General features: G+C 47.4%; 2 protein-coding genes across 2 annotated transcripts in view; one reads left to right on the forward strand and one right to left on the reverse strand.

The window, feature by feature from the left end:
* The window catches only part of LOC116461181 (uncharacterized), a 64,344-nt gene that overhangs the window by 33,741 nt on the left and 10,795 nt on the right, over nucleotides 1–19,808 (forward strand). The gene's annotated exons all lie outside the window — the stretch shown is intronic.
* Nucleotides 3,495–18,938, reverse strand: PDYN (prodynorphin). Its single transcript, XM_032142672.2, has 4 exons — nucleotides 18,127–18,938; nucleotides 16,795–16,854; nucleotides 7,690–7,837; nucleotides 3,495–5,702 (listed from the first exon to the last, which is right to left on the reverse strand). Exons 3-4 carry the CDS (start codon nucleotides 7,816–7,818, stop codon nucleotides 5,067–5,069), a joined length of 765 nt encoding a protein of 254 aa, XP_031998563.1. The 5' UTR covers nucleotides 7,819–7,837; nucleotides 16,795–16,854; nucleotides 18,127–18,938; the 3' UTR covers nucleotides 3,495–5,066.

Below are 19,808 nucleotides of genomic sequence, written 5' to 3' on the forward strand. Positions count from 1 at the left end.
GCTGAGATTACATCTATTAGGGAACCATTGTTCCTGACACTGTCGTGGGGATTTTTGTTGTTTTCACTTTGGGGCCTTTAATTAACAGACAAGCGCCATGGCTGGGCTCATTTGTGTGAAGGGCTTGGAGCTGGGGGTGGGGGCGGGGTGATCCAAATCTGAGGGATCATAATGATTGTCGTGATCATTATGACAAGACTTTCCTCACTAGTGATGATGTACGGCGTTGTCGTGGAAACCGTGTGCTTATTAGTAACGTGCTCTTTTAAGGTTACCGGGATGTTGGAATCCCTTAACCAATGCCTGCTCTGTGATCACTGCACAGTGGCCTTTGTAGCATGGACAAAGAACCAGTAATCCACAAGGCCTGCAATGTTTTTATTCCAATTCTAACTCTGGCTTGCTCCACATCCCCCACAAACAGCCTATTAAAATGATCTCCTTGAGCCCTCTGGGTGCTGGAAATGTTCTACAGTGTGATCTGAGTGGTGACCACACAGGTGTATGCAAATGTGAGGCTCCATTGAGTGCCACATTTAAGCACACTTTTATAGCACATACGTTACAGCTCTATTAAAAAAATTAATTTCACCCTTTTCTTACCACCAGCATAATTTTGTCCCTTCAACAGGTGTGTGCCTCACTCAGGTGACATCAGAGATACCATAATCAGAGGCACACCCCTTTAAGAGGAAGCAAAAACTTGAAAATAGCATGCGGGTATAACCCAAAGCTTCTACCAGTTATCTTAAAAGCACATAGGACCTTAGAATGAACCCAACATAGAGCAGAAGAGAGCCTAGTGATGCAGAGATCGTGATATCCTTATTGAGTCCCTTGATCAAACTCTACCTGAAGCTAAATATCCCTCAGTTTTTCATTTATGTGAACCAACAAATTACTTGGGCTTTTTTGTTGTTGTTTATTTGTTTAACCCATTTGAGATAGTTAGGAATCATAAACCTCTTATGTATCAGGTGCACTTCATATTACTGAATATATTACTGAACCCAGTGAAATCACTATTTTTCTCTCCATTTGACAGACTGGAAACTGAGGCACAGTGGCATTCAGGGACTTGTTCAGAGTCACCCTGGGAAGCAGAATCTGAACCCAGTTCTCTGTGGCTCCCACCGTGCTTTTTCCATCTTATGACCAAATGAAATCGGTCCAGAAAAGAAAGTCCAGAACAACAGTGTTCTGCAGTCCATAGCATAAGGGGAAAAGTACTAAAAATGAAAAAAAGAGTATTTCCCATAAAAAAAGATTTAGGAAGAACTCACAAAATAGTGGTGAGAGGGTGATGTGTCTTATCCTAAACATGTTATTGTTTGTCTTACTCAGTACTTTAAAACAATTACCTGCCTAGAGATTGAAAAACAGAAATGTCATATGCATATTGAGCAATCTCTGCAGTCTCTTGGAAATCAGAGAAGGTTTTGCCATTCTAGGGCCACATTTCCCACAGCATATACTCTCCAATTGGCCCCAACCCCCACCAGCTCCCCTTACTCACTGGTATCCACCTACACTATGTCAAAATTGATGCATTTATAATAAACTTTAATCTGCTTGAACACTTTTGTTGACTTGGATTCCACAACATATTCCTACTCTATGCCCCAGGAGGTCTAGTATTCATTTGCTCTCCTACTGGGATCCATGCTCCATTTTCTTCTTGAGAACCACCCACTTCCTTCCCCACTATTTCGAGTGGGGTTGAACCCATCCCTGGCTCCAGTGGTGTCCATGTGATTCAGTTCTGATCAAATACAGCATCACATCCATCTGTCCACAATGATTGGCATGAGCTCAGGTTGGGACATACGACCCAATTAAAGCCAATGAGATGTCATGAATCTTTGATTGAGATTGCAGTGAAAATAGCATGCGGGTATAACCCAGAGCTTCTGCCAGTCATCTTAAAAGCATATAGAGCCTTAGAATGAACCCAATACAGTGGAGAAGAGAGCCTAGGGATGCAGAGATCGTGATATCCTTATTGAGTCCTTTGATCAAACTCTACCTGAAGCTAAATATCCCTGGAATTTTTATTTATGTGAACCAACAAATTACTTGGATTTTGTTGTTGTAGTTTTTTTGTTTAACCCATTTGAGAGAGTTAGGAGTCATTTGTTTTCAAGTGGTAGACAGTTCTTCCCTGGAGAATCTCCCAGGCTACTGACAATGGGATCAGGACTCAGTGGGTAAAAATAACAGAAACCTGAACTTCAACCCGACATAACGATGGAAATTTCCAACACTGAATCATTGAGGAATACGAATATGTTGTGGAATCCAAGTCAACAAAAGTATTCAAGCAGATTAAAGTTTCCTATCAATGTGTCAATTTTGGCACAGGGTAGGTGGATGGATAAGATGAAACCAAGCCTTAGGTTCCTTCCATTTTGATGATCCTATGAATATCAAGAATGACACAGTCCTCAGAGAAGGATTTTCTAAATACCCTAGGGAGGTTTCTCCCCTACCCTTGTTATCCTTTATCTACACATCCCAACTATTTCCCAACAATTACCATTATTTTTAATGATTGACTTATATTTTTGTCTATGTGTTTGTCTCCCCTACTAGACTGTTAGTTCCATAACAGCAGAGATCTTGTCCATTTCATTTTTCTGTACTTCCACCACCTAGCAAAAGGCCTGCCAAACACAGTAGACCTTTAATTAAGAGTCTGTTGAATGAACGAGAGAATGAATGAGACCTTCCTCACCCTGCATTTTCTATGAAGTCATTCAGAAAGCCAAAGACCAAATGGAACCCATGAGGTCTGTAGCCATTAAATCTCACATTCATCCTATTTAAGGACATCTCATCAACAACATTTAATGCAAAATGTCATTTTAGTAAAGGACATTATTCCAACCCATGGCTACAGCATCCTCCATCCCTAACTCACTCATCCTTGTCTGGGAACATGTCTCTATCTCCTGTCCCGGTCATCTAGCATAGAAAGCAGCCCATGGGAATTATGTGGGATGCAGACTCCCTCTGCAGCACCTCTCCCCACTCTCCTCATTGTGTTGTTCAATGCTCAAGCTTTGTCACCATCCCTTAAGACAATGTAGGGAAGAAAACTCATTTACTGAGCACCTACTGTGTACCAGGATCTTTGCATATATGAGCTCATCTAATCCTCACAGCAACTCTACAAAATTGGCACTATTCGTCTTTATTTTATGGAGGTGGGAACTAAGGCTGAGAGAAACCAAATGGCTTACTCAAGGTCGCACAGATCCAATGTTCCAATTTAAAGCTGTGACACTCCACAGTTTTTGCTCTTTCTGTTATCCCACACTTGGTTTTCCAACATGAATATACGTGTGTGTGTGTGTGTGTGTGTGTGTGTGTGTGTGTGTGTGTGTGTAACTCTTCTTTATTCCCTAGCACTCTTTTCTGCAAATTTTTTTTTTATCTCTGAGGACTGAGGCTCACACACATGTGCACGTGCACATACACACAAACCCACCAAGTCATCAGCATCTTTCTTTTATTTATTGTACTGGAGGAGCAGGAAATTACACAAGCCTATTAAAGGCTAAGCAAACTCCAAATAAATTGCCTAAATGGGACTTTTTTAAAGCACACAAAATAACTCTAAAACAATCTATCCATTTCAGAACATCATCACATACCTGGGGACTGCGCATGAAGAGATGTGCTCAGCAGCATCTTATACAAATTATCCAAACTCAAGCCTGTTTCCTCTCCTATCCAGCCCCATCTCCTGGACCCACAAACAAAAAGAGAGTGCCTGGGAATGAGGGAGCAAAAGAGAGAGAGACAGAGAGAGAGAGGGCTTTGATAGAAACCAAGACATCGGGAGGTCTCTGCCTCTGATTCAGGGTTATTTGAATCAAGGGAACTCATTTGGCATCAAGTACTTCATCATTTTATTTCTCTTTCTGGTTTTATTTTGAGACATTAAGAGGAAAGAAGCATCATGGGGATTGAAGAGGGCCTTTTTCTCTTTCTAGCTGCTGCTTCTGGAGTCCCTTACCCAATGCCCAGTGCATATGTTGGGCCAGATGGCTTGGACTCCTGGCAGCCAATTCAGCTGCTCAAGAACATGGCTGTGCTTAACTTCATCAACTTGACTCTGCTTCAGTTCACCATGGAGTAGAGTCATGATACCGATCAGTTTAATTAGTTTAATGAGGGCTGAGGGAACTGGTCCACATTTTGAGTTTGTTGCACAGAACAAATTGGTTTGCCTTTCTCCCTCCTTGATCATTTAGGCATTCAAGAGGCTGCTCTCAATCATTTCCGAAAGGGGTTTTCACTCCCTTCTGTAAGGAGTTGGGCACTGTCCAGGGTACCAACATGACTGGGAGTTCAGGAAGTCAGTTCTTCAAGAGGTGCTTTTCTGAACAATGAGGACTCAGAGTACACTGACTAAACATTAAACCCACTAGAAGACTGGACCCTCTACTGTAAGGGTTCCTGATTCAATATAAGGCAATGTTTAAGCTTTGTACCTAAAGCATCGTCTCCAAAGTGGGGTGCACAGGAGATCTTTTGAGATTTGGGAATATAATGTTAGGATTTCTGTGTATGATTATTTACCTTATTTTAAAGTTTACTCTTTGTTTATGATGCATATACTATCTGCATGAGGGAGCATGCTCATATTTCTTCTGAGAGGGGCATGTGATCGGTTAAGTTTGGAGATCATAGACCTACAGGTACAAAGAACACGTCGCTCTGGTTCCCTGGAATTGAGGAGTCACGTGAACAGGTTGGAAGGACTGAGATCACAAACTGCCGCTGCCGCTGCTGCTGCCGCTGCTGGTAGTTTTAGAGTCTAGGTGTCGGAGCCAAGCACTAAGCCTATTGTGGGGAAGGGACATCCACCCTTCCCCATCACAGACTCCAGAGAAATAACATACCCCCAGGAAGAAGAGAGATAGGCTGGGCTTGGATATTTTGTACACAATGCTGAGCTGAGCATGGGGAAGGGGCACATACAAGAGGATGAATGAGTGCACTCCAACCTGAAAAGGTGTCAGGGGATACTCCTGACTCTACTCCATGAAGAGAGGTGCTTATGCGTCAAAAAGCTCTCCAGAGTAAGCATTCGGATCTTCCTGAGACCGAGTCACCACCTTGAACTGGCGCCGGAGAAAACCACCATAGCGCTTCTGGTTGTCCCACTTGAGCTTGGGACGAATGCGCCGCAAGAAGCCCCCATAGCGTTTGTACAGGTCCTCGTGGCCCATGCTATCCCCGTCCCCCTCCCCAGCCACCTCTGAGCTCCTCTTGGGGTATTTGCGCAAAAAGCCCCCATAGCGTTTGACCTGCTCCTTGGGGTCCTCCTCAGCGAAATAGAGTGTGCCAGTCTTCATGGCACCATCGTTCAGCTGGGCATCCCTCATCAGCTCAGACTCTGCTCCCTCCCCAAACCCATCAGAGAGACCCCTGAGCTTCTCCTCCAGGCTCTTGCTCAGAGTGGTCTCCTTTGTTGAGATACTTGGGAGAAACTTGCTTTTCTCCAGCTCCTTCAGGAAGGACCCAGAGAGCTTGGCCAGCTCACTGTAGGGCCCTTCCCCAACCGACTTGCTCCCCAAGTCCTCCTTGTCATTGAGCCCAAGGGTGGAGGGAGTGAAAAAAGACAGAAAGCTCTGGCATCTCTCCCATTCCTCAGAGGGCAGCAGGGCAGCCTGGCATTGCAGGGAGCAAATCTGCAAAAGACCCAAAAAGACCACAGTGGCAAATGATCAAAACACGTGCACTGGTCTGCCCCAGGCTCCCCTGTCCAGTGTCTGAGAAAACCAAAATGAACGCCACTGCTAAGCCCTGGGCTACCCATGTTCATACTACTGGTGGCGCATAAAGGTAGGGGACTTTGTGCCTGTGAGAAAGAGAAGACAGACTTGGAGAGGTGAAATGGCTTTAGACCCAGGATACATGGCTGCAGGTGGCAATTGCCAGAATTGGAAGTAAGATCTTCCCATAGTGTTCTGTGTGCTCACATTTCCCCTTCCACTTCTGACTCCCAGACAGGAAACCCCATCTCCATTAAAAATACAAATTCTCTCCCAGGCTTCCGCAGGTGTGAAGCACGCTGCTAACTCTTGGTAAAGTGGGACAGAGAAGTGCAGCATGGCAGAGAACACACAGGAGAGGACATGGGAGTGTTCATCAGGCCTGGGGTGGGGGGCAATGGCATCACTTCATAGGGCCATTGGGAGCATTCAATCATAATGACGATGACAATAGCAAAGAATACTGGAACTTGAACCCAGGCAGTCCAATTCCATGAGTCTTCATGCTTAAACACGGTGCTCTTTGAGACTAGGCATGGGCAGGACCTGGCCCATTGTGTGCATCTCTCAGTGGCTAGAATTATGTATTAAATAACTTATTTTGCCAGGTGCAGTGGCTCATGCACGTAATCTCAGCACTTTGGGAGACCAAGGCCGGCGGATCACTTGAGACCAGGAGTTTGAGACCGGCCAGGTAGACATGGCAAAATCCCATCTCTATTAAAAATAGAAAAATTAGCTGGGTGTGGTGGTGTGCACCTGTAGTCTCAGCTACTCGGGAGGCTGATGTACGAGAATCACTTGAACCCGGGAGGCGGAGGTTGCAGTGAGCTGTGATAGTGCCACCGCACTCCAGTCTGGGCAACAGAGCAAGACTCTGTCTCAAACAAAAATAAATAAATAAATAAATAATAAATAACTTCTGGCAGGGCTTGATAGCCCATGCCTGTAATCCCAGCACTTTGGGAGGCCAAGGTGGGCAAATCACTTGAGGTCAAGAGTCTAAGACCAGCCTGGCCAACATGGTGAAACCCCGTCTCTACTAAAAATACAAAAATTAGCCGGGCATGGTGGTGGGTGCCCGTAGTCCCAGCTACTCAGGAGGCTGAGGCAGGAGAATCATTTGAACCCGGGAGGCAGAGGTTTCAGTGAGCCGACATCACGCCACTGCACTCAAGTCTGGGCTACTGAGTGAGACCCTGTCTCGGAAAAAGTAAACAAATAAATAACTTCTTTCACTGTCTCATGGAATCACCTCCATTTTGCAGATGAAGAAACCGAGGCTCAGAGAGGGAGTTTCAAGGTCATGGAGCTAGAAAGGGACAGCATCAAAGTCTGTGTTCTGTCCCTATGCCCTTGGTACTTCTATTCCAGCCTTTCTGCTGTCATGGGAGAGACATGTGGGGGAACTTAACTCAAAGCAAAGCCAACAAGTTAGGGCCAAGAGGCACTAAGGCCCAGGAGAGGGGTCAAAGCTTTGATCCTGCCAGCCAGATCTTTGCATTTAAGGGTGTTGGAGACAGCTCCCCTCATGGAACTGTCTAGATTTGGAGGTGCTCATCAGCCCAGGAAAAAGAAGCCCTAAATAGTCAATCTAGAGCTGCTGACTGCCGAAATCAGCACCACCTCAGAAATGACATTCCCTGTTGCCAGACATCACTCTCCCTGGACACCTGAGTCTCTTGTCCTGGCCTAAGTGAACCCACAGTGGTGAAGTCTGGAGTGGGGGCACAGCAGCCGCTGGTGTCCAGGCCATCTACGGGGCAGGACACCCACCACCCTGCACAGGTGGGATGGATCTAAAGGACAGCACACAGCTGCCCAGGCCTACAACCTCCCCTCTCTGGGCTGCCTCGCACAGGTCCCAGGACCTGGGCATTGAAGAACCTTGCCTGAAACCTACCAGAGGGTTGATAGGTTTGGGACCATCTTGGGTCTTTACAGCACACAAGGAGCACCGCGACAGGCAGTCCGCTATGGCGGACGGGAACACGAGAAGGCAGGCAGCCAGGACCAGCCCCTGCCAGGCCATCCTGTCTCAGCAATTCCTGCTGGGAGGAAGAAAGAGAAGATAATGAAATCTGTGATCACTGCTCTGTAGATTGTGTTCTAAGCCCACAAAGTCATCTCTTTAACTCCTGCCCACAGCACTGCAAAGCATTCTGATTCCCATTCTACAGTCAAGAAAACAGAGGCCCAGGGAGGTAAAGTGGAGGCCCAAAGCCAAGAGTCAAGGAAGGGAATGAGCACCCACTGTATACCCAGAGCTTTCCTGCACATTCACTTTCAATCTGCACAATAGTTCTTCAATGTGGGCTGTGCTAGTTTCATTCGACGGATGGGGAAGCTGAGGCTTAGAGCTGGGAAGTGGTTGCACACAGCTAGGAAGTGGACAAGCCACGACTTGCTCTGGGTCTTTCAGACTTCAAAACCCACTTTGGCCACCCGCCATGCCAGAAGATACTTGGCTAAATGCTTTTCTGAGTTCTCTGAGGTCTTTTTCCCTGTGTCCCAGGCTGTCCCATGTCAGTCCTTTCGGCTGTGTGAGGGCTTCAGAATTTTTCTCTCCCACTCTGGTACTGTCACTGACCTTGGCCATAGCTCCATCTTCACTCCCTCTCCCTGCCGGCCTCCCTGCCTGCCTCCAGTTCCTTCTTTAATTCCTCCTTCCCACGCTGAAATGCCCGTCTTGGCAATATCAATTCTATGAACAGACCCAGTGGGTGGGGTCAGGCTGGCCCTTCTGCCTAAATGTCAGGGCACCCTCAGTCCCTTTCCTACAATCTCACACTTCAGCTCTGGGCTCCAACCACGTCAGCTTCTTGCAATTCCCTTAATGAATGCATCAGGTTCTGACCCACCCCCACGCCTTTGCACACGCTGTTCCCTCTGCCTGGAGAACCCTTCATCTCCTCTTCTGTTACCTGTCATTTAGGTCCTGGATTAGATATTACTTCATCCAGGCAGCTCTCCCTGATTGCCTAGGCTAGATGAGCTGCTCCTCCTTTCTATTCTCCCAGCAACATGTGCCTCTTCCATGAAAATAGTCTACTATTTGGTAATTAGCTATGCGAGTCTTCAGGATTTGGTTCCACGTCTTGTCTTTTTCTCTGAAATAGTCACTCTGTTCCTCAAATATGCCAAGCTTGCTCCTACCTCAGGGCCTTTTGCACTTTCTGTTCTTCTGCCTGCAGTATTTTGACCTCAGACTTCTACATCACTAGCTCCTTCTTTGTCATTAAATTAGTTGTCACATTGGCAGAGAGGCATTTACTGATCACTATGTCTAATGAGGCTTCCTTGGTCTCTGTCTTACATCACCCTTTGTTTGCATCAGAACACTCTCACCTCATAGTCTCCTATCTATTTGATGCTTGGTTGTTGGTGGTGGTGTGTATGTTGTGGTTATCACCTCCCCAATAGAATGTTAGCTCCTTGAGGGCACAGACCCTGCTGTATACTAGCTCCTAAAACCCTGGCCAGAACATTGCTGGTCCTCAATAAATTCCTGGCAGATGAATTAATGCTTCAAAAATACTCTGTTAAAAGTTGTCTGTTTTGCTGGGCATGGTGGCTCACACCTGTAATCCCAACACTTTGAGAGGCTGAGGTGGGCGGATCACTTGAGGTCAGAAGTTCGAGACCAGCCTGGCCAACATAGTGAAACCCCATCTCCATTAAAAATACAAAAATTAGCTGGGAAGAGTGGCATACACCTGTAACCCCATCTACTCAGGAGGCTGAGGCAGGAGAATCATTTGAACCCAGGAGGTAGAGGTTGCAGTGAGCAGAGATCGTGCCACTGCCATCCAGCCTGGGTGACACAGTGAGACTCCATTTCAAAAAAAAAAAAAAAAAAAAGGTGTCTGTTTCATACTGTTTCATAGTCAGCCCTTTATAAATCAGATATCAAGACTCGGGTCCTTGATATTTGATTTATGAGGGCACAGTACAGTTCTTTCAATTGGAATCCTCTAAGGCACCCCACCCCACCCTGGCCAGGGCTTCATGCTTCGCCCAGCATGGTCTTGTAACCTGACAACACCAATCTACTCTTAGAAATGGCTGTCCTCTTTTCCTCCAACTTCCCCATCCCTGCAAACTGCCTTGTTTGCTCAGGTGTTCAGAGTGTTTTGAAGCTTCCACTCCACGGGCCCCAGAACCCCATGCTGTAGCCAGAGCAGGGTCTCCCCGTTAAAACATGCAGCAGGCTCTCCCACCAGAGCATGCTTAATAGTGATCCCAGTCGCCACTTATCAGACCCCTACTGCTCTAAGTTCTTCAATTCATCACCTCATTTATTCCTTCAGGGAAGTGGGCACTTCTGTTCTGGTGAATTGCCCATGTTCTAACTCGAATAGTGAAGCTGGGGTGCAAGGCCTGTTCTGTTTGACCCCCTACACTTAATGACTACAATTTCTAGAGCAACTTCATTCACCACCTAACTCCTGGCTGAAGGCTTCCCACACAGCTTAGCTGCTAAGGTAGGGGACTCACGTTAAGATCTCTTTATCTCAGGCAAAAATAGTGTTGGCATCCTTGTCTTTCATCCATTAACTTTATATTTAATGATAATTCTGGTTGATCTGATGGTAATTAAGTACTCACGATGTTCTGAGCAGTTCTTATGGATTAACTCATACATATTCACAGAAACTCTATGGCATGGGTGCTATTGCCATGCCCACTTTACAGATGAGGAAACTGAGTTAAGATTCTAGAGCCTGCCAAGATTCTACAGTAAGTGGCAAAGCTGGGATTCATACCAGGCTGTCTGGCTCCAGAGCTACCTTCGTAACCGCTGTGTACTGCCCAGGCCCCTTCAGTCCTCTCATCTCCAGCCTCCAGCTTCTTCCTCCAGGTGGACCCTCCACCTGGTTCTGGAGTGGCCTCCAATCTTTCCCTCCTAGACACTTTCCACGCAGCAGCTGGGGGACCCTTCCGAAATGCAGATCTGACTGCACCTCTGCCCTGTATCCACTGGCTTCCAGAGGAAGCTTGTCCCCGTCACCTAGCACCCCCAGGCTCTCCTAATACCAACAGCTGACATTTGCTAGTGCTCCCTGTGTGCCTGCCCCTGTGCTCAGAACTGTGTGTATCTTATTGTAAGGGGGTCCTTATGATAACTCCATAAGACTGGGACTAATATTCTCCCCACTCATGGATGAGAAAATGGAGACACAGAAAGATCACATAGTCTGTCTGAGGCATCCTAGCAAGTACACAGCACCCAGACAGATTGGATGTGAGTTCTGCCCATCCTGGGCTTGACCAAACCACGTGCAATTTCAAAACAAATGCTTCACGCACCCCACCCTCCAAGACTTTGCACACAGGGTTTCCTCTGCCAGGAACATCTTTCTCACCCCACTCATCCACTCCCATCACACTTTGACCTAGCTAATTCTCATTATTCAAAACTCAGCCTCAGTTGCCTCTTCCAGGAAGTCTGTCTGGATTAGTTCCCTCCTTTGAGCTCCCACAGCCTCCTATGCTGGCTCCATCACAAAATTACCACTTACCTGTCTGAGTCCCTTATGGGCAGGTAGGGGGTCACTGAGGTGCAAGTGTGTTGTGCTTGAGGATGACAAAAGGCCAGGGTGGATGAAGGGACATAAGGGAGAGACTAGGGTGGAAAAGCAAACAGGTGGGCAGAGGATGGATAATGCCGGCTCTCATAGGCCAAGGGAGAGTTTGTATTTGATCTAAATGTGACTGGAAGACTAAGGAAGTTTGAGTGATTGATGAATGAATGAATGAATGAATGAATGAATGAATGGTGTCCCAGTACCTCATACAGGGCTAGAATGAGAGCAGGAGCTGCACACCAATTAGTTATGAAAATAAACAGACAATATTTTACAATCAGGAAATTTTTACATTAAAAAAAAATCTCAATTTTCAATTTGTCTTGAAAAAACAAAAGGCCTGGTGACATTGAGCCTGTATTCCAATATGGCAACGGTCACAGAGGAAGAGCCATACTGCCCACCACCACCTGTGGAACCACCCGGGGCTTCCCTCACTGCCGACTGCCTGACAGACATGTGAGTCTGCAGCCCCTGAATTACCCATTCTAACTTGGAGAAGCAGCATGGGGTGGGAGGGACACAGCTGGTGAGAAAGGAGAGGTAGGACCTCAAATTCTTTCCTGACCCTGAAGCAGGATCACAAAATGGTCAGTAACGTGGGCTCAGGTCTCAGCCCCCAACTTACCACCACTTTAGGAAAATGACTTAGCTTTACTGTGCCTCAGTTTTCTCAGCTACAAAATGGGGCTAATAATAATGCTTCAGAGGGTGGGCATAGGAACTAAATAAATGATCACATTTGAAGCACCTGGCACATAGTAGGTGCTTTGGAGAGTGGAGTATGAAGGCTCCAGTCTAGTCTTAATTGAGCTGTAGGAGATAGGAAAAGAAGAGGGCAAAAACGAGAGATCATAAAGAGCTTGGCACACTGCGGAAACAAAAAATGCTGCTGCGTGACTCACTGCCGTGGACGGAGGGCCTGCTGGGTGTTGGTCTAGGCTGAGTGCCCTTCATCCATGATCCTGTCAACCCAGCAACAGCCACCAATTCTCAGGAGCCTACTGGGTGCCAGGCTGTGCATTACTGCTTTTTACATATTAGCTCCAATCCTCACAGCAACCCCACAGGTGCATGTTTTTTTTAATACCCATTTTACAGAGGGCCAGACTGAGGCTGAGAAAGGGGAACTTGCTCATCCAAGTTCACCTGGAGTCATGAATGGGGGAGTTGGGCTCATGACCAGATCCCTCCGGGTTAAAAGGGGACCCTAGTAGAGACACATTGGCCCTCACAATTTCATAGGTGATCTTATTTCCTTCCTTTTACAGGATAAATACATTACTGAACAATGTCAGATGGGCCCCAGGGGAAGCATTTCGACCTTTCTGATGGGGATTTACCAAGGAATGGAGCTGGGAAGTCATACGTAAGAGAGAGCCCTGCCTGCCTATAATGTCTGATTAGGGATAGGCCAAGGAGGAAAGGAACTTTGCCGATCATCGGGATGAGAAGTGGGAAGCAAGCCCCCTCGGTAAGCGGGAGGCGTGATGTCAGCATCTGGCCCTGTTGGAGGGCCTGCCTGCACTTGGCAGTTTGTGAAGCTTTTTCTCAGCCGCTACCTCGGGTGCTTTGTAACAGCCCAGTAGGGGAAAGAGGGGCTGATAGGGCAGTGGGGTGATTCTCCCCTAACAGGTGGGGTTGCTTCAGACTCACCAGACTCCCTAATCGCATGAGCCAATTCCTTACGTAAATCTCTTTCTGTGGGTAGGCACACCTTGTTGGTTCTGCCTCCCTGGAGAACCTTGGCTAATACAACACCCATGCCCCTTTGTTTGCGTCTATGTCTGTGGTTGTTTTCATGCTGCAAAAGCTGAGTTAATTGTTGAAACAGGGACTGTAGGGCCAAGAAAGCCCAAAATATTTACTCTCTGGTCCTTTACAGACAAGGTTTGCTGACCGTACTTTCACTGGTTTTATAAACATTTTATGATTCTAATAGCTTTTAAGCTAATTTTCTTGAGTCCTCAGGCACGTGAACATATTCTCAAATAATAAAACATTTTTTATGCCTTGCTAGTGGGTGGATCTCTTACCAGGAGGTCAGGTGGGTTTCCCGATGGAAGAGGCAGGAAGCAACTGGCCCCATTCTTCAGCCCTGAGCCCTTTCTAGTTGCCTGGGCTGCTCTCCCGGCAAATACTGAGAGGACCTGGGGAGGCTCGCCTTGGGATTCTCCTTTTCCTCGACAGGGAAAGGCATGGGATCTGCGGTCACTTGGTGCCACCTCATCCACAAGCCTCAGTCTTCTCATCTGTGATTGGGGTGTATCATCTTCCTGCACTGAGACAGCACCGCTTAAAGTGCCAGCACAAAGTAGACCCTCTTTTCACCCAGGGCCCAGAGTTCCTTGAAAGGGAACGATCTTTTTGACCTCTTGGCTCCTCGATGATATTTCTATATTGTAGTCAGCTGAGGGCTCAGAGGAGCCGCAAGTGTTTTTATTTAAAAAGCCAGCATGGAATAATAATGGCTTGATTTAACATTGCAATTATCTCTCTGAGCACTTTAGCGCATATGATTATCCCTATTTGATGAGAGAGGAAATGGGAAAAGGTAGAAAAGAAGTCACTTGTTTAAGGTCATATCATGAGTCAGGAGGGAAATGGAGACAGAACTCCAGCCTCCCACACCCGAACCGTGACTCCCACTAAAGAGATGGCATTGTTTCAATGACCCTGCAATGACAACCATCCTAACAGCCAGCAAGGACTGAGACGCTGCTCTGCACCAGCCCCGTCCGTGCCCTCCAGGTGCCTCCCGTGGACCCTACGGGGCAGGGGCTAATATTACAGGCTTGGGATCCAGATGCGAAGGTGAGGATCAAGTGATAAAGTGCCTCTCCATGGTCACAGAGCATGGCAGAGTTGGAATTCTCTAAGTCCATCGCATTCCTCATTTAGGGTGTAGCTATGAGAAGGGACAAACTCTTTGCTGTCCACTTTATCTCAATTATTTCTCTCTTCTCTTGAAGAGAATCCAGTGGGTTGGGAATTACCAGTTCCATTTCCAGATGGGGAAAACAGGGCTTAGAGTCTAAAAGACTGGGCCAAGACCAAGAAGCAAGGAAACAGCAGAATAAGATTTCAGTCAGTCTGCTGACTCCACGCCACAAACCATCCTGAGGCCTAAATATGTATCAAGTGTCTTTTGGATAACCTCCCAAACTCTCACATTCCTGACATTGAAACCATTTCAGGAGCTTTTGCCCCACACTCAAAAGTGTAAAGTTTACCCTTGTGGGTCTCCAGGTGGTTGGCAAAGGGAGCCCCTGAACCTGGAAAAGCGGTGCCCCTTGTTAGGTGTTAGCATCATAACAAAAGACGAATGATCAATGGGAAGGAGGCTCGGGTTCTGAACAGAAAGTAAACCCACCCTTTAGCCTGGCAAAGATCAAAGCACAGAATCGGATGAGGGTCCTGTTTGGTGGTGGGCTGCATTTGCTGTGCAGATACCAGAGGGAAAGACGGCCTTGCAGGCAATGGTTCTGGTGGGATCATTCACTGCATATTTAAAAGAACATTTTTCAAGAGCAAGGTTTGGATAGAACCGCCACCCTTTTTGTTATCTGGTGCAATTAAGGGATGGGGAGAAAGGAAAAAGAGGATAAACCAGAGAGATATGGAGATGAAGAGACATAGAGAGAGAGATGTAAAAAGAGAGAGTTAGAGATATAGACACAGAGAAAAAGACATGGGCCCAAAAGAATGGCAGAGGTGAGACCTGCACACACAGACAAAGAGACCGAGACACCGAGAAAAAGCAGAGAGAGGTGGGGGACCATATGGGAAGAAAAAACAAGATGAGACATAGAGATGGGGAGAGGACAAATGGGAATAGATGGGGAGGGGGTGAGGAGGAGGCGAAGAAGAGGGAAAAAAGAGAAGGGAAGTGAACAAAATAAGAGAGAGAAGTGGGGAGGGAGAGTAGATTTTGATTCAGGATGCTGACCTACCGTGTGAATCACAAACACCGATTCTCTCCCTCCTGCTGCTCTCTGAGTCTGCCCTTTGTTCCTAGGGACCAGTGGGCAAGAGACCCTGTCACATAATAACTGCTCAGTAAACCACTGTCAAGTTAAATCAAATTGTCCGGCAATAGGACAGGGACCAAATGGCAGTTCAAGCCAATGCATCAACAAATTGCCTCGGTGCATATGTCTGCGGCTAGTGGCCAGCCACTCTGGCCAGTGGGATGACCTGGATGGACTCTGGGAGGAGCCCCCTGAGCCAAGCCATGTGCCTCATGGACCTGGGCTTTCGTCCTCCTGCCAGGAGCACCAGTCTGGTTCCAGGCTGGGAGGGACTGATGAGGCTGTGCTTCACAGCACTAACAGATCCCACTCCATTTCGAGGGTCTGATCCTGGGGCTTACCTGGGTGTCTCCAGCTGATGTTTACCACCTACCACAGTGGCCAGCTCTGTCTCAGTGAAACAGGTTTATCACTTTGTAAGACCCAGCAAGATTAGCCAACATTCATGGGCTGAGATGAGTGAATACAGTGAGAGAAATCAGCTGTGTAACCACACTTTCTCAGGCATGCATTGAAATAGAACCAGTAACTATTGATCTCTCTTACAATGATGGAAGAGATCTAATAAATACAATAATTGTGTAGGAATGACCCAAGGAGGTGGGTAGTGGGAGGGGGAGTTAGGGAGTATTGATCAAAAAGAGACTTCATGATCCTGATGCAGCAGATGAAATAAAAAGTCTTCTGCTGGGATGGGGAGGGGAAAGCAGCACCAGCCCCACAAATGAAAATATTAGACGTTAGATCATACTTCCTGGACATAGCACACAGCATGATGGAGTGGGATGATCAGTGATATGATAATCGATGGAGAGAAAGGTCCAATCTCACCACTTTGGAACAGTGAAAATCTGAGCAGTCATACCAGTATTTATTGAGCACCTACTGAATGCCAGGCATATTGCTGTATCCCGTTGGAGGCTTGCAATAACCTTAGGAGGTGAATATTATAATTATTCTCATCATACAGGTAAGGAAAGTAAGACTCAGAGAGGGACTTCTACTGTTCCGAAGTCACACAGTAAGTGAGTGGTAGGATCTGGGATTTCAGCCCAGCACTGTTTCAGGTGTTGTGAGACACACGTGTAGATGACAGATGGAAAATTCCTGGCTCCCAGGAGTTACTTCAAGAAACCTTAACTCCTTCCACGTGTTTTAAGATCGCAAATCTCTCAAATAGCCCCAGAGCTGATCCCTTTGCCTGCTCCCTTAAAATGTGCTGCCTTCTACCACATAGCCTTGGGAACCAGTGTGACATCCCCCTCCCAGCTGCCAACAGAGACATAGGATTTGCCTGCTACCTATCACACCTCTAGCTCAGCTGGGGCAAAGCAGTGGGCCTGAGATCCCGTCAGTGAATGCAAACCACCCCCAGGCAGCATAACTCACCGGCTCAGGCTGCTGCAACAGCTCCCCCCACGCAGATCTCAAAGCCTGAAGATAAATGACCTGCAAAAATAGAACAAAGGCAAGGTGTGGTGGGACTGGGGGGAGAAGACGAGGGGAAAAGAGAAGGAAGGTGCCACAGGGGGGTGGGAAGGAGGCCTGGGGTGAGAAAGAACAGAAGAGGATCGACATTCTGCAACGCTTTGCAATGGATCTCGACTGGGATGCTTGTCAAATTAGAAAGGCAAGCCTTGTATATTTCAGCAACCCTTGGAAGAAAGATGATAATGAAGACTTTCAGTCTGTGGGAGGGGAATTGAAATCAGATCCAATAATCGAAAGAGCTTGTTTTCCCTGGGAAGCCTGGAGACTTAATTAAGTAATGTTTGTAGAGCTTGGAGGGATTCTTGATACCCAGGAAAAAGTAAGCAGTTGCAGAATTTACTCTTCAACCTTGGAGTAGTCAGCAGGCTTTTTTTTTTTTTTTTTTTTTTTCCTGAAACTCATCAGCTTTTTGCTAAAATCAAACTTTGAGACTCGGTATTTTTCTGAATATGGGTCTCTGGACCAGTGAACAAATGGCTTTCCCTTTGAGCTTCCTCCTGGCCTTAGACTCCTCTGGCTGTAGTTAATGGGAGAGCAACAAGTCCTTTCCAAGTAAAATGGACAAGAAAATCCCTGCTAAGCCTGGGCCTCCTGGCTTGTTGTCACTCCCATTTCCCATTCCCTTACAACAAAACACCCCCAAACTTCAACCTGCATCAAATTCCATCGAAAGAAGCCACTCAAACCAGCACTCTGTCAGCAATTAAACACAGTCCGAAAAGAATGAAAAGGCCGAACCTGGCCGTACATTGATGTACATGTTATGTGATAAATGCCAGAGCCTTGGATCTCATTAATGTCCCCAAGCCATTGTTCTCTAAGTCCAGTGAGACTCATTGACCTTTAAAATCACCCTGATTAGTGAAACCTCTCACTTCTCCCACCCAGGGTGTCCCATTTTCCCCAGACCCTGGGAATGGCATGGGAACTGCTGTGTGGGAGACTGCAAGGAGAAGGAGACCCTGGAGCTAAAGCCAAAGAGTGGTCCTCTTGGGAGAGAGCTTACCACCTGTTTAAGCCAGGACTGTGCAGAAAGGGAGATTCCAAAGAGCAGTCTCTCACTGGTCTGGCTTTTGTGAACTAGCCTCCTAACTGTAACTACCTTTGCTAGATAATCAGACCCAAACCTAAAATCCCCAGCCCAAGCTCCCACCATCTCTAGGTCCAGAGGACCAGGAATAAGCAAATAAAACCAAGCGATAGAATTCCAGTGACCCCTCTGGATGTTACCTGCACTCTGCTTTGTCCCTGGGCAGCTTCTGGCCGAGCAGGTCGGAGGTGGCAGTGGCTGGTCCAAGGCTCAGGGGCCTCCCTGACTCCGGCTTGGGAGGAGGTGCCAAAGAGGCAGCTGTGAACACCACCAAAGCCCCTTCGAATGGCAGTTCTGGTGCCTCTTCCCCCTTTTATGGACGAGAGCCTCCCCTGTCGCTCAGCCCTTGCTGAGCACAGGCTGCTGGGAGCCAATGGGGAAGTGGCTGAGAGCAGTCAGAGCGCAGACCCCCAGGCCCTTCAACTCGAACTCCCTGGGCCCGACACAATAGGCTTCTCTTCGTGACAGGGATGTGGAGGAGGAAGGCAGCCGTGTTGGGGAGGGGGGCGGATTCTGGGTGTAGTGCTGTTTGTCACTTGAAATCCGGCCACTTCAGTTTTTGATGCGTTTCCAGGAGAGTGTCACAGGAAAAAGAAGACAGGGAAGGACAGAGACAGAAGAGTTAGAGAGAGAGAGAGAGAGAGTCAGAGAGAAAAACAGAGAGAATCGGAAATGGAGAAAGAGGCAATGTCGGACCTAGAGAGTGATACAAAGGAGGGGAGAAAGAGAAAGAAAAACAGAGACAGAGAGAATGGCGGAGATAGGGAGAAGGGTAGAAACACAAGGAGAGAAGGACAGAGCAAGAAAAAAGGAAACCAGCCAGGAAGACAATCAGACTCAAAACACACTGATCCACAGACAGACAGACGCGGAGACAGACAGAGGCTGAGAGAGTCTTCTGATCATGGAAGAGAGTGGGGAGATGACAGCCGAGTCAGCAGGCACGTGCATGGCCCGCTGTTGTGTGCCGTGGCAACTCTGTGTTGGCTGGTGCACGCGTGTGCTGGAATCTTTTTGTGTGTACATTTGCCTGCAAACGGCATTCGGCTCTGGTACATGCCTGAGCTGGTGCCAGGCACACTAGCCCTGGCAGAAGCACAGCTCTTCCCCGACAGCCAGGAGCTGCAGTTTAGTTTCCTCTGGCGGCAACACAAAATGAATAGCAGGAAAAAACCCTCAAAATATGGGCTGCAATATGCCTCAGCACACACTCTGGGTGAGGGATGGACCCACCTCAATATACCCTTGGCCTGGACCAGCAGCAGCTTGAAGGTGGCACTCTTCATTGCTACAAAGGTCTTCCAGAACATAGGGGTCTCTGAGTTTGGAAGAGAACATGCTTCTCTTCTCAGTCAATAGCAGACAGTTTGTGGTGGGAGGCACAACTATTTCAGAATTCTGGCAGGGCCACCCATTTTGTGGGCACCTGGCTGCACCAGGCAGTTAGCTAGAGTTGTCAGACTTATTCCTCATGACCTAGCCAGTTGGTTAATATTATCCCCATCTTGCAGATGAGAAAACAGAGGTTTGAGAGCTGAGAAACTTGCCTAAAGACACACAGCAAGTAAGTCATCTAGCTAGAATCCAAAGTCAGGTTGATCTATCCTCCAAGTTTCTGCTCCCTCCCTTGCCTCTCCCCAGCCTTGAATCTGCCCACACTGAGGGGTGGGGCCAGTTTCCTTCTCTGGGACTCAGCCTCTCCATACACAGGCTGTGCTTAATGACATTTAAGATGTGAGTTTGACTCTCAGGTCTGCCACTCACCATCGGAAAGACCTTGGATAAGCTGCCAACTGCAACCTCTAATTGCTCATCTGTACAA

This window comes from Hylobates moloch, unplaced genomic scaffold, assembly GCF_009828535.3.
Source record: "Hylobates moloch isolate HMO894 unplaced genomic scaffold, HMol_V3 SCAFFOLD_21, whole genome shotgun sequence".
NCBI lineage: Eukaryota > Metazoa > Chordata > Mammalia > Primates > Hylobatidae > Hylobates > Hylobates moloch.

Bases quoted from the DNA above. Each gene is read 5' to 3' on its own strand.
- PDYN (XM_032142672.2), bottom strand. From the start codon at position 7,818: ATGGCCTGGCAGGGGCTGGTCCTGGCTGCCTGCCTTCTCGTGTTCCCG. The intron at 5,703-7,689 runs GTAGGTTTCAGG...GGTCTTTTGCAG, and splicing joins CCAAACCTATCAACCCTCTG to ATTTGCTCCCTGCAATGCCA.